General features: G+C 41.9%; 1 protein-coding gene across 9 annotated transcripts in view; it reads left to right on the top strand.

Annotated features, from left to right (window-relative positions):
- CEP170B (centrosomal protein 170B) overlaps nucleotides 1–12,548 on the top strand; it is an 84,635-nt gene that overhangs the window by 19,408 nt on the left and 52,679 nt on the right. For all 9 annotated transcript variants that reach the window (XM_058162843.1, XM_058162845.1, XM_058162840.1 and 6 more), the window contains exons 5-6: nucleotides 8,921–8,977; nucleotides 11,294–11,432. In XM_058162843.1, coding sequence (XP_058018826.1) covers nucleotides 8,921–8,977; nucleotides 11,294–11,432 — 196 coding nt within the window. The remainder of the gene's footprint in view (nucleotides 1–8,920; nucleotides 8,978–11,293; nucleotides 11,433–12,548) is intronic.

The raw sequence follows: 12,548 nt of genomic DNA, 5'->3' as shown, positions 1-12,548 counted from the left end.
TGATGAAATGAAGATATGCCCACACTTAACTCATTTTGGAAAGATTTGCAAACTGTATCTTGATATTAAATCAATATAGTCAATGCTGGTTCTGATGAACAAATAGTCTGATGTGGACAAAAAAATGCAGTGTGTTTGTAATTGCAAGCTTTATGAGGTTGAAAACTTTACCCTTCTAATTTTCGTTTTATTTCTGAAATATGTCTTCAAAATATAATACATAGATTTTCCCACCTGAGAGATACTGGGAGATCACAGTTTATAAGTGCAGAGGAATCTATTGCTAATTGCTGCTACTCTTAAGATGCAAGTTGGTCTGGACAACAATAAGTGGGCCAATTTACTCCACTGCTGGCATTTGAAGTATATTTGAAGACATTTTTATGTGATTACTCTTGGTTATGTTATGCAAATTTATTACTTTCTCTTTCCCACGCCACTTTCTGAAATAAAATTCGTCCTCTATCCTTCTTTATATTTCTTTGCTTCCAGGTTTAAAATACTTCAGAATGTAGGAGACTAATCCATCTCTTTTTATGTTGGTATTGAGAAGAGATTTGGGATGTGCAGAATATGGCTTATTTTGGTCACAGAACAGCTTGATCCCAGGTTAAGTAGCTTGACACTTGCAGTTTCATTCTCATCACAGCTTTCCCATCAGTCTTCTCTCAATGAGCCACCTGGATGCAAAACTCAGGTCAGGGCTTAAATTCCTCTTCCCCACTTACCAACACCTTCCAGAATTATGCCTGTGATCTACACTATTTTTCAATTTTTTTATCCTCTTGCTTTGTTGAGTTTAGCATTGTGTTTTAGGATGCAAGCCCAGGCACCACTGTCATATAGTCTTTTCTTGGCAAGGAACCCTTTCCCACCCAAGACTAGATTAAGGCACGGTTGACATTTTGGTAGTTCTTGGCAGCAGACATAGGACTGTCTGAAATTACGTGTGTCTGTGTGCATGCATGCTAGAGAAAGAAGGGAGGAGAGAAAACTGGAGAGTTTTGCTGAAATAGAATCACTAAAAACAAAGTGATATGCTTCCACAATTCAGCTCAATTTATTCCTCCCTTTTCTACTGAACTATCAGCATAAAGAAACAAAAAAGAAAAAAACCATCCCCCTACCAAGTTCCCTTCTCTCTTGGCTCTTTATAGATTACTCCATTTTTACATTCCCTGAGTCAGCAGAGTTCCCATGCACACATCTGTCCACCATAGCCAAGAAGCAGATTTCTCCTGCCGTGCCAGAATATAACTTGTCTTTGTTTTGTTACTGTTTTCTTTAAAGTAACATTAACAATCTTGTCTTGCTTTTTCTGGCATCCTTAATTTCCTCCTGTTCCCCACCCTTTTGAGAAAATGCAGGCCAACTGTGTTCTGGAACTGTGACATGAGCCTGTGCAAATCTTACTGTTGTCATTTTTCATTACAATTACTTTTTTTTTCCTGTGGGGATGTACCACATGTGGAGTGTTTCTGGTTAAGAATAAAAAGCTTGGCTAGTCTGCAATTCATACCAGGTTTTGGGATTGGAAATGGATCCAAATGAGGTGTTGCTTGTGGCAGGTTGCTATTTTAGTTGGAGGATGAGCAAGTTGTGGCATCTGTTGTCCCTTGATTAACAGTTTGATTTGCGTGATGCTGCTGGCTAAGCAGCGATCGCTTCCTTTCCCACCACTCCATGTGCATTCTGATCAAAGTGTGCTGGAACAGGATGATCATGTCAGATAGAAGCATACTGGAGATGCAGTAGTGGCATTCCTTTGCTTGAACATAACTATGGTAGTTACTTCAAGTTCCATTGATAGAGGTAAGTTGAATAGTCAGGCTTCAAGACTTCATAAGGAGCAGCTTTATTTGAATAACAGTTTCAGTTAAGTCAGTTAACTGAACCTGGTTTTGTCAGTTGCTTGAATGAGATTTCTAGGTCTTCAAATGCATTCCTACAAACTTTTGAATAGATGATCAGAATAGAATAGAATAGAATAGAATAGAATAGAATAGAATAGAAGTCACTTTAAATGTACACAAATCAGCCTACATTAAAATTAAATTTCGTTGCATTCAGATCTCAAAAGAAAACCATTATGCATATACACACATGCACACACATATATGGCAGAGAGAAACATCACAGTCTATTTCCCAAAGATGCTTTTTTCCAGAGGCAACTGGACTTTCTGGTTTTTCTTTGAAAGCATTTCGTTTCTCATCTAAGAAGCTTCTTCAGCTCTGACTTGGATGGTGGGGAAGTCAGAGCTGAAGAAGCTTTTTGGATGAGAAGTGAAACGTCTTTAAAGAAAAACCAAAAAGTCCAGTTGCCTCTTGAAAAAAACACTTTTAGGACAACCATGACCTGGATGACTGAGAATTTCCATAGACAATCACAGTCTATAATGTTTCTGTGAGATCTTCCAGAAAATGCCCAAGAATTGTTGAATTCTGAGCTTTTTGCTACTTAGATTTTCTTTTTAACTAAGAGCTGTTGCAATGTATATTAAAATATTTGTCCATTCTTTTCTTTCTTTGGACAAACTGGAATTTGCCTTTGGTAGAGCCACTGCAAGCATCTGCCTCCTTTCCTTCACATGCTGCAGTGCCTCTGTGGGGATAGAACCTCATTAATCAAAGACTGATTTTTATAGGGAAGATTCACCATCCTAGAAAGAAGCACTTTGGTTCTTGAACGCTGCAGAGCAGAAGACTGAGCTCTTGCCAGGAGCTGTCATTGAGCAGAGATTGATTGAATAGGGAGATGAGCTCTGTGCAGTGCAGACCCAGAAGTTGGTAGCAGCATTGGCTCCCCAGCTGTGCAGCACAAACAACACGACACTCTTGAAGAATTAAGCCACTATTTTGGGCAGCATCCAATACTCTCCCTGCTTGTTAGAACAGGCAGGCACCTAGGTGCATTAATATTTTTTTTCTGCTGGGAAATCGTGAGCAATGAAGGAAAGAATAAAGCTACACCTGATTTAAACTGTGAAAGGAATGACAAATGCCCGTGATAGGCACAACAAATCTCAGAAACATCTCCATTGTTTAGCAGGAATAATTCTATTTGTAAACTAAGCCAAGGCAAAGATCACATTTCTAAAAGCCATTGTATTTATTAATCAAATTTATACATTGCCCATCTCAATATCTGATGTGACTCAAGGCAGTTTTAATTTAATTTTAATTGGCATCTCTTTTTCCAAGAAACTGTTGCTTTACAGCAGCCTAGAGAAATGGGTATTCTTTGAGTGGAATGGTGAAGGGGGGGGTTCAGTTTTAATTTAGACAAAAAAATATTTATGGCCCAATTAATAAAAGTTTGGGAATTGCCATGTGATGGTGGTGGTGGTGGTCAGGGACCGCATATTGCAGCTGGAGTTTTCCTGTTGATGTACCACCTTACTTATCAGTCATTGTTGGAATTAGATAGGCATGTTACTTCCTGCTGTCCTCTTTTACTATTTATTTCTGGTAGTCAGTGGGACATACACTAGTATGTTTGCAACCTTTCTGGGATGTGTAAGTTGTCTCTTTTTGCTAATCGCTATTATTAAAAATGACCTCTTCATAATGAACAATTCTCTTCTTATGGAGTCCATTAATGAACCATATTGCAAATATATGTCCAAACTGATGCAGTCATTGAGGGATTCCTGAGTTCCTTTGGTCAGTTAGTATGTAATGTAGTATGATGAATAGCTGTAAGAAAAAGTAGGGGAAACAAGGGAAGGAGTGATATTGTATCTGTATCATCAATCTCATTTGGTGTTGATTCATTCATTCTTTCCTGTTGGAGCATCTGATAGCTTGGGCTTCCTTACAGGGAAGATTTTAGATTCAGTCAATTTTTAGAAAAGTCATGATTGTTCCTCTATTATTATTAGAATTAATATTTTCATTCTAAACAAAGGAAAGTGCTTATAAGAAACACTTTACTACATAACAAAAATGACCTTTAAGTAGAGGCTTCTTACAAGATTTGCAATAATGCCAGATAGCTAAATTCTCTTTTATGATGCCCAGTTATAAATCTTTGATAGGGAAAAAAAATCAAGATGTATATGTTTTGCCTTCTCAAATGCTGATCAATGAATCAGTATTACTGCATGCACCATAGAAAAATAGAATAGAATAGAATAGAATAAGGTGGTGACTATTTCATCTACCGACTGAGACTGAAACTGAGACGGATGTCCATCGACTTTCCCACCCGGAGATATCCTGACCGTTCAGGATGGGTTTGCTTGCCGTGTTTTTTCATCATGCGGACATTTGCAGCGGCTGACCTTCTTGCCCTGCGAGATTCCCCTCTCTCGCGGGTTTGGCCCTCTATGTTATCGAGGGCCCATCTTGAGGACGGGTTTTGGAACCCCGAGAGGTGGCATGCCAAGAATAGGAGACTTAGGGGATTTTTAATTAACTGTTTTAACCGATTTTTTAAGGGGAGTTTTAATGGGAATTTTACGGGGAGCGTGGAAACTGACGGGTTTGGGGTGGGAGGGAAAGGGGAAGAATGGGTGGGGAGGGAAACCCGTCGGGGAGGGAGCCAAGTCCAGTGTGCATTCGCAGAGTTAAGTTAGGTCCGAGGGAGGTGGGGGAGGGTTTCGTTCCAGCTTATCAGGGTTGTGCTATTGACACGGTAAGCGGGAGAGGCAGATATGGCGGAAGGGGGGGCCACATCAGGTTTTGGGAGTACGCCCTCGCTATTTAAGAGCGATCGCGTGCTCCGGCCCCCCTGCTTCTTCCCGTTCCCCGGGTGGCCAGAGTACTCGGGACTTGGGCCTCCAGCTGATGTTATACAATGCAAGGTCCGTGGTTAACAAAGCCCCCCTGATCTCAGATCTAATTCAGGAGGGGACCACGGATGTTTTGGGCATTATGGAGACCTGGTTGGGCACGGAAGGGGGGGTTCCCCTAGTGGAGATGTGCCCACCAGGTTTCCGAGCATTCCATCAGCCAAGGGCCCAAGGTAGGGGTGGCGGGGTGGCGGTTATTATGAATGAAAGCCTGGAACCCAGGGAGACCACTGTACCTTAGATAGCTGGTTGTGAATCCCTCTATGTGAAGTGGGGTCGTAGGACTCAGGTGGGCTTGTTGATCACGTACCTGGCTCCTTGCTGCGTGACAACAGTCCTGCCCGAGCTGTTGGAGTCGCTGGCCGGGTTGGCAATTGAAACCCCTAGACTGTTGGTCATGGGGGATTTCAACTTGCCATCAACTGGCGTGGCATCCTCGACGGCTCGGGAGTTCATGGCTTCCATGACGGCCATGGACCTGACTCAATTAGTGGACGGCCCTACCCACATCGGGGGAGGCACTCTAGATCTGATTTTTGTCTCTGGCCAGTGGGCGAATGATCTGATTTTAAATGATTTAGTTATTGAGCCTTTGTCATGGTCAGATCATTCTCTTCTTCGTCTGGACTTTCGGACCGCTACTCACCACCGCAGGGAGACGGAACCAATGCGTTGGTTCCGTCCCAGGCACCTGATGGACCCAGAGAGGTTCCTGATGGAGCTTGGGCCGTTTCCCGAGAACCTGGCCCGCGGCACGACTGAAGAACTAGTCGCGGCCTGGGAACAGGCCGCGGCTGGAGCTTTGGACCATGTCGTGCCTTTGCGGCCTCTGACCCGGCGCAGGTCTCAACCAGCTCCTTGGTTCTCCGAGGAGCTGAGGGAGATGAAACGCCGGAGAAGATGCCTAGAGAGTGCCTGGAGATCCAGCCGTTCTGAGGCTGACCGGACACTAGTTAGGTCCTATAGTAGGACCTACCTAGTGGCATTGAGGGAAGCGAAGCGTTCTTACGTTTCCTCCCTCATTGCGTCGGCAGATAACCGCCCGGCCGCCCTGTTTCGGGTTACCCGCTCTCTCCTTCAACAGGAGGGGCGGGAGGACCCATTACAAGGGTGTGCCAAGGAGTTTAACGGTTATCTATACGATAAAATCGTTCAGCTTCAGGATAGATTGGATCAAAATTGGGTAGATCCAGGCGAGAGTTTCGAGACTCGTCTTGTTGAGACCGTTTGGGATAGTTTTGACCCTGTGACTCCCGAGGACATGGACAGGGAAGGTTGAATGCCACCACATGTTTACTGGACCCGTGCCCCTCCTGGTTGGTGCTGGCCACGCAGGAGGTGACACGAGGCTGGCTCCAGGGGATTACAAATGCTTCTTTGTGGGAGGGGGTCTTTCCCGCTGCCTTGAAAGAGGCAGTGGTGAGACCTCTCCTCAAGAAGCCTTCCCTGGACCCAGCTGTTTTAGGAAATTATCGTCCAGTCTCCAACCTTCGTTTTACGGCGAAGGTTGTAGAGAGTGCGGTGGCACGTCAATTACCCCAGTACCTGGATGAAACCGTCTATCTAGACCCGTTCCAGTCCGGCTTCCGGCCCGGATACAGTACGGAGACGGCTTTGGTCGCGTTGGTGGATGATCTCTGGAGGGCCAGGGATAAGGGTTACTCCTCTGCCCTGGTCCTATTAGATCTCTCAGCGGCTTTCGATACCATCGACCATGGTATCCTGCTGCGCCGGTTGGAGGGTTTGGGAGTGGGAGGCACCGTTTATCGGTGGTTCTCCTCCTACCTCTCTGACCGGACGCAGACGGTGTTGACAGGGGGGCAGAGATCGACCCCGAGGCGCCTCATGTGTGGGGTGCCGCAGGGATCGATTCTCTCGCCTCTCCTGTTCAACATCTATATGAAGCCGCTGGGTGAGATCATCAGTGGTTTTGGGGTGAGATACCAACTGTATGCTGATGATACACAGCTGTACTTTTCCACCCCAGGCCACCCCAATGAAGCTATTGAAGTACTGTCCCGGTGTCTGGAAGCCGTACGGGTCTGGATGGGGAGGAACAGGCTCAAGCTTAATCCCTCCAAGACGGAGTGGCTGTGGATGCTGGCACCCCGGTACAGTCAGCTGCAGCCACGGCTGACTGTTGGGGGCGAGTCATTGGCCCCGATGGAAAGGGTGCGCAACTTGGGCGTTCTCCTGGATGGGCGGTTGTCTTTCGAAGACCATTTGACGACCGTCTCCAGGAGAGCTTTTTATCAGGTTCACCTGATTCGCCAGTTGCGCCCCTTCCTGGACCGGGATGCCCTATGCACGGTCACTCATGCTCTCGTGACCTCTCGCTTGGACTATTGCAATGCTCTCTACATGGGGCTCCCCTTGAAGAGCACCCGGAGACTCCAGTTAGTCCAGAATGCAGCTGCGCGGGTGATAGAGGGAGCAGTTCGGAGCTCCCATGTAACACCCATCCTGCGCAGACTGCACTGGCTGCCTGTTGTCTTCCGGGTGCGCTTCAAGGTATTGGTGACCACCTTCAAAGCGCTCCATGGCTTAGGACCAGGATATTTACGGGACCGTCTACTGCCATCTTCTATCTCCCAGCGACCGGTGCGTTCTCACAGAGAGGGACTCCTTAGGGTGCCGTCAGCCAAGCAATGTCGACTGGCGGCCCCCAGGGGGAGGGCCTTCTCTGTGGGGGCTCCTACCCTGTGGAACGAACTTCCCCCTGGACTTCGTCAACTATCCGACCTTCGGACCTTTCGCCGCGAACTTAAAACCTATTTATTCCGTCTAGCTGGACTGGCTTGATTTGAAAATTTTTAATTTGTTTTTATGGGTTTTAAATTTTTGTAACTTTTTTATAGGGTGTTATTGTATTTTAAATTTTTGGCCAATTGAATAAGTTTTTTAAGGGGTTGTTCTTAATGTTATATGTACTGTTCTCTTTGTATTTTATTCTGGCTGTGCACCGCCCTGAGTCCTTCGGGAGAATACAAATTAAAATATTATTATTATTATTATTAGAATAGGATAGAATTTTTTATTGGCCAAGTGTGATTGGACATACAAGGAATTTGTCTTGCTGCATATGCTCTCAGTGTACATAAAAGAAAAGATACCTTCATCAAGAATCATAAGGTACAACACTTAATGATAGTCATAGGGTACAAATAAGCAATCATATGTTTATATTATTATATATATGTAGGTCTTTGGTTATTCGGGTTTTCTCCCGCGTAAAATTGGAAGTGTCTTGGCGACGTTTAGACGAAGTCTCATTCGTCATCTTCAGGCTTCAGCTTCGTGCTTCTGCATTGCTCCCAGAAGCACAAAACTGAAACCTGAAGATGAATGAGACTTCATCGAAACGTCGCCACGACACTTCCAATTTACGCGGGAGAAAACCCGAATAATCAAAGACCTACATACATACATACATACATACATACATATATATATATATATATATATATATATTCTGAGGATTTGCTGTTTATGTAGGTCTTTGGTTATTCGGGTTTTCTCCCGCGTAAAATTGGAAGTATCTTGGCGATGTTTTGACGAAGTCTCATTCGTCATCTTCAGGCTGGTGTTTACAGCTTCGTGCTTCTAGGAGCAATGTGTGATCGCAGCTATTTCTTCTTAAGTTACTTCCTTTTAACTTACTTAAGTTAAAAGGAAGAAACAGCTGCGATCACACATTGCTCCTAGAAGTACGAAGCTGTAAACACCAGCCTGAAGATGACGAATGAGACTTCGTCAAAATGTCACCAAGACACTTCCAATTTTACGTGGGAGAAAACCCGAATAACCAAAGACCTACATATACATACATACATACATACATACATACATACATATATATATATAAAATCATAACCATATGTTAACCCTTTAATAACTTATTTATCAGTCATGGTTTTTCCACCTCTTTTGAGTTTACCTTTATACCCTTAGCCTTTCCCCAACATTGTAGCCCTGAAATGTTTGAAAGCCTTGATGTGGTGAAATGTTGCATACCTCTGTTTAAAATAATCCCAAAAGATATGGGATTTATTTGTTTGTATGAATGATAGATTGCTTGATAGTAACTGTTAACATATGCGTTTTTCCTTAATACTTTTTCTACATGCAAACATGTATGTCCTAGAACACATCCAGCACAAGGTTCCAGAAGAAGTGCTAAAAGTAAGTATGTTCTCTTTTAAGTGGCATAGTAAAGAAAAATAAAATACTTAAGCTACGGTTTTAGTGGTGAATTCTGCTGGGAATTTAACTGACCAGCAACAGTGCTACTACACTGTTTTATTTTTGCCGTCTTTTACATAGGTTATAAAAAGAGAGAGAGAGAGAGAGAGAGAGAGAGAGAGAGGGAAAGCAAGAGAGGAAGGAAGGACCAGAATTCTCAGAAGGGCTGTAGTCCTAAGTCATTCATAAAGTGAAAGCTCAGTATAGATTTTATACATAAAAATGTTAAGCTCAGTCCTAAAGAACTTTCTTTTAAATAAGGATCAAACTAGAGAACATAATAGAAAGTGGCTTGTCACTTTTAGAAAACCTGTAATACAGGTCTAGGTAGCCAAGTAGTCAATTTGGTAAATTGCTTTGTACTTATTATTTTTGGTTGTTTAAATGCCCAGTTCTGACTTTCTAAATGTATATAATTTATTAGATGCATTAGCTGCTAAAAACTGTACTTTTCCAAATCTTGCAATGCAGTTTATAGCTCAAGAAATATTTCCCCAAATACATTATATTCAGGTAAATTACAAAAATGAATGATTTGAAAATCACTGATATCCAAATTCATATAATAATTTTCATGTGCTGGTCCTCAGAAAACCCAACATGGAACCAAGCACAGTCAGTTTAGATGTTTTCTTGCTTAATGTGCTAAACCTGAGATGCAGATTTGTACTACCTCTACCATATATTTGCACAAAGCTTTCCCATGAGAAATCACCAACACAATATGCTGAAATAATCTTAGATCACAACTAATTTCCCCCAAGGCAATTCTGTGCTTTGCCAAGACCAGAATTATAATTTTATGCTTCCACCTAGCCCTTAGGACAGGATTCCTTCACATTTTCAGGTTTTTACTGGTAGCCATGAGTTCTAGAGATTTGATTTATTAAAACAAATCAACTAAAAACATTGAAAAATCTTAGCTTGCACAAAGTAGGGTTATAAGCTGTGTTTTGATTACCCAACTCTGAGAAAATATGCTTTGCAGGAAAGATGCCATCTTTCATTGCACTCATGCCATTGCTGGTCAGAAAACATGAATCATGGGCTTTATAGCAGTGCTGATTGATAACCTTATCCAGATTTCAGTGAGAAGCTAATGGGGCAGTATTCTGGCAAATAACAGCTATTTAAAATGGACATAGTTGACTTACTTATTTATAGGGGATTATATCAACACAATGCTCTTTACCTTTCCCTAAATTTGTCTATACTTTCACGCAAACAAGCAAAGATTCCTGAAGTTTACCTATTGATTTTGTCTCTGAAAATATAATAAATTAAATGAATTCAGCTGCCAAGATACTGTACCTTGTGTACTTTGCATCTTGTTTGTTTATATCTCCACTGCAACAGAGTCCAGCTTTTCCTGTATGCCAAGATTTGCCTGGGGTAGATTTGCATGTAACTCTACACTAAGATTTAATGTTACGTGCAAGGAAGTAGTTGCCTAAAGGTTTGGTCTCCTGTTCCATGTTTGGCAGCAAAAATACTTTATAATTTAGCTTCATCCTTGTATATTTATAGCTTGTTCTTATTAGGGCCAGTTTGGTCTAGTGCTTAAGGCACCAGGCTAGAAAGGAGCAGACCATGACTCCAAGCCCAACACTAGCCATGAAAGCCAGCTGGATGATTTTGGGCCAGTCATTTTCCCTCAGCCCAACCCACCTCAAAGTATTGTTGTTGTTGTGGGGAAAATAGGAGGAGGAAGATATGTTTGCTGCCTTGAGTTATTTGTAAATAATAAGTGTGGAATACAAATAAATAAACATTATTTTTTTTCATTGCGTAATACTTAAAGGAATTGTCAATTTTAATCCATACACCTGATTTTTCTGCTGAAAGCAGTGAGCAAGGTAGTTCTAAAAAAATGAGCTCTTTATCTTCCTGAATCAGGTGTGGTGGGGAGAGGGTGGAAGTATTTTGCTTAAAATTAGACATGCCTAGAAGAACAGGAGCCGCTTGTGTTTCTTGTTCCTTCTGCTTTTGTATCATTTCAGAAATTGCTGTTCAGTGGCCAAAAAGATAATTGCTGAAGCCTCCTAATTCAAAACTTGTTACTTTTCTAAAACACAAATTGTGTGATACAGAGATTAGGATTAGAACCAAACTCTGGAAAAATAGGTGATACAACAGTTCTCAGTTATTTTCCTGGTATAAATTCCTTTTTACCGCTACCTTACAGAATAACCTTTCTTTGTGAGTTCCTGCTCATTTTGGAGTATGCTCACCAAGTTTCATGCCTTTCCTTTTCAGCATGAGAAATATACCACCCAACTTCAGATGAGCTTTAAAGGCACAGCAATGAAAAGAGCAGAACAGCCAATGGAACATGATGGAAATATTGAATTGTCCCAAACCAAGCTGGAAAAAGGAGAGAAGAAAGCAATTACAGGTACCTGTTTAGAAAAACCAGTTAATTAATTAAGATGTGGGGAAGGACTTTCTTTCCTAGAATTCTGATTTATATTTACTTAGGTTGGAAAGAGGACTTCATCCTGCAGTGAATAGACAATGGCTAAAATGATGGTGATTTACCGTAGTTTTTGGAGTATAAGATGCCCTTTTTTTCCTCCAAAAAGAAGGTGAAAATCTGGGTGCGTCTTATACTCCAAATGTAGCCCTGCCCAGCTTCTCAAATGGAGGTTTCAGAGGCTGAAAAAAGCATCAGAAACGAAGCTTCAGAAAAGAAGCCCCCAAATAGAGCTTCAGAGTCTTTTTTTTCAGAAGCTGTTTTGGAGGCTATCAGAGGCAGATTTTTTCCCCCTGAAACTATGTTTCAGAGGCAGGAAAATAACCAAAAAAAGCAAGGCACAGAGCTCACAACAAAGGAACCTGTTGCTAAAATTCATCTCTGGAAACAGCTGATTGGGGGTATTCTGGGAGATTGATCCACCTGCCAATCAGCTTTTTTCTTATTTTCCTCTCAAAAACTAAGGTGCGTCTTATACTTCGAAAAATACAGTAATTTATTTATATAGACTTCCATCTTACATAAGTGACTGGGCAGCTAACAAGGATTAAAATACAGAAAAAATTACCATATGTGACTGTCAGTGGCCAGTGATAAAATGCTCTACTCATTGAAAAATAGATAGTTGTAACAACAGAGCTAATCTTCTTGATGCTGCATAAGTAGCATTATAGTATAAGTGAGTACCGCTACTATCTCTGTTTCTTTCTATTGAAGTTGAAATTAGTGCTTGAAGAGGGTTATCGAAGCTTGTTCTTTATTTTCCAGAAGGAAACTGGGATCCAAAGGGTAAAGTGATAGATTTTAATGAATTATTAGAAAAAGAAGCTTATTATGTGTGCACCCAGTGTATACAATATGCTACATTCATGTGCATATTGAAATGAAATCCACTTTGCAATGAGATCAGTTAATTTAGTCAAAAGAGAATTGAGATGCTGTATTTATCATTTTTAAAATATTTGTAGACTGCCTTTAGAAACAAAACTGTTACTACATTCCTTGAGGAAGGGACTAGATAATATAAGGAAAAGGAAA

This window comes from Ahaetulla prasina, chromosome 1, assembly GCF_028640845.1.
Source record: "Ahaetulla prasina isolate Xishuangbanna chromosome 1, ASM2864084v1, whole genome shotgun sequence".
Classification (NCBI taxonomy): domain Eukaryota; kingdom Metazoa; phylum Chordata; class Lepidosauria; order Squamata; family Colubridae; genus Ahaetulla; species Ahaetulla prasina.
Note: the sequence above shows the minus strand (reverse complement) of the source record. Positions and strands in the feature narration are given on the sequence as shown.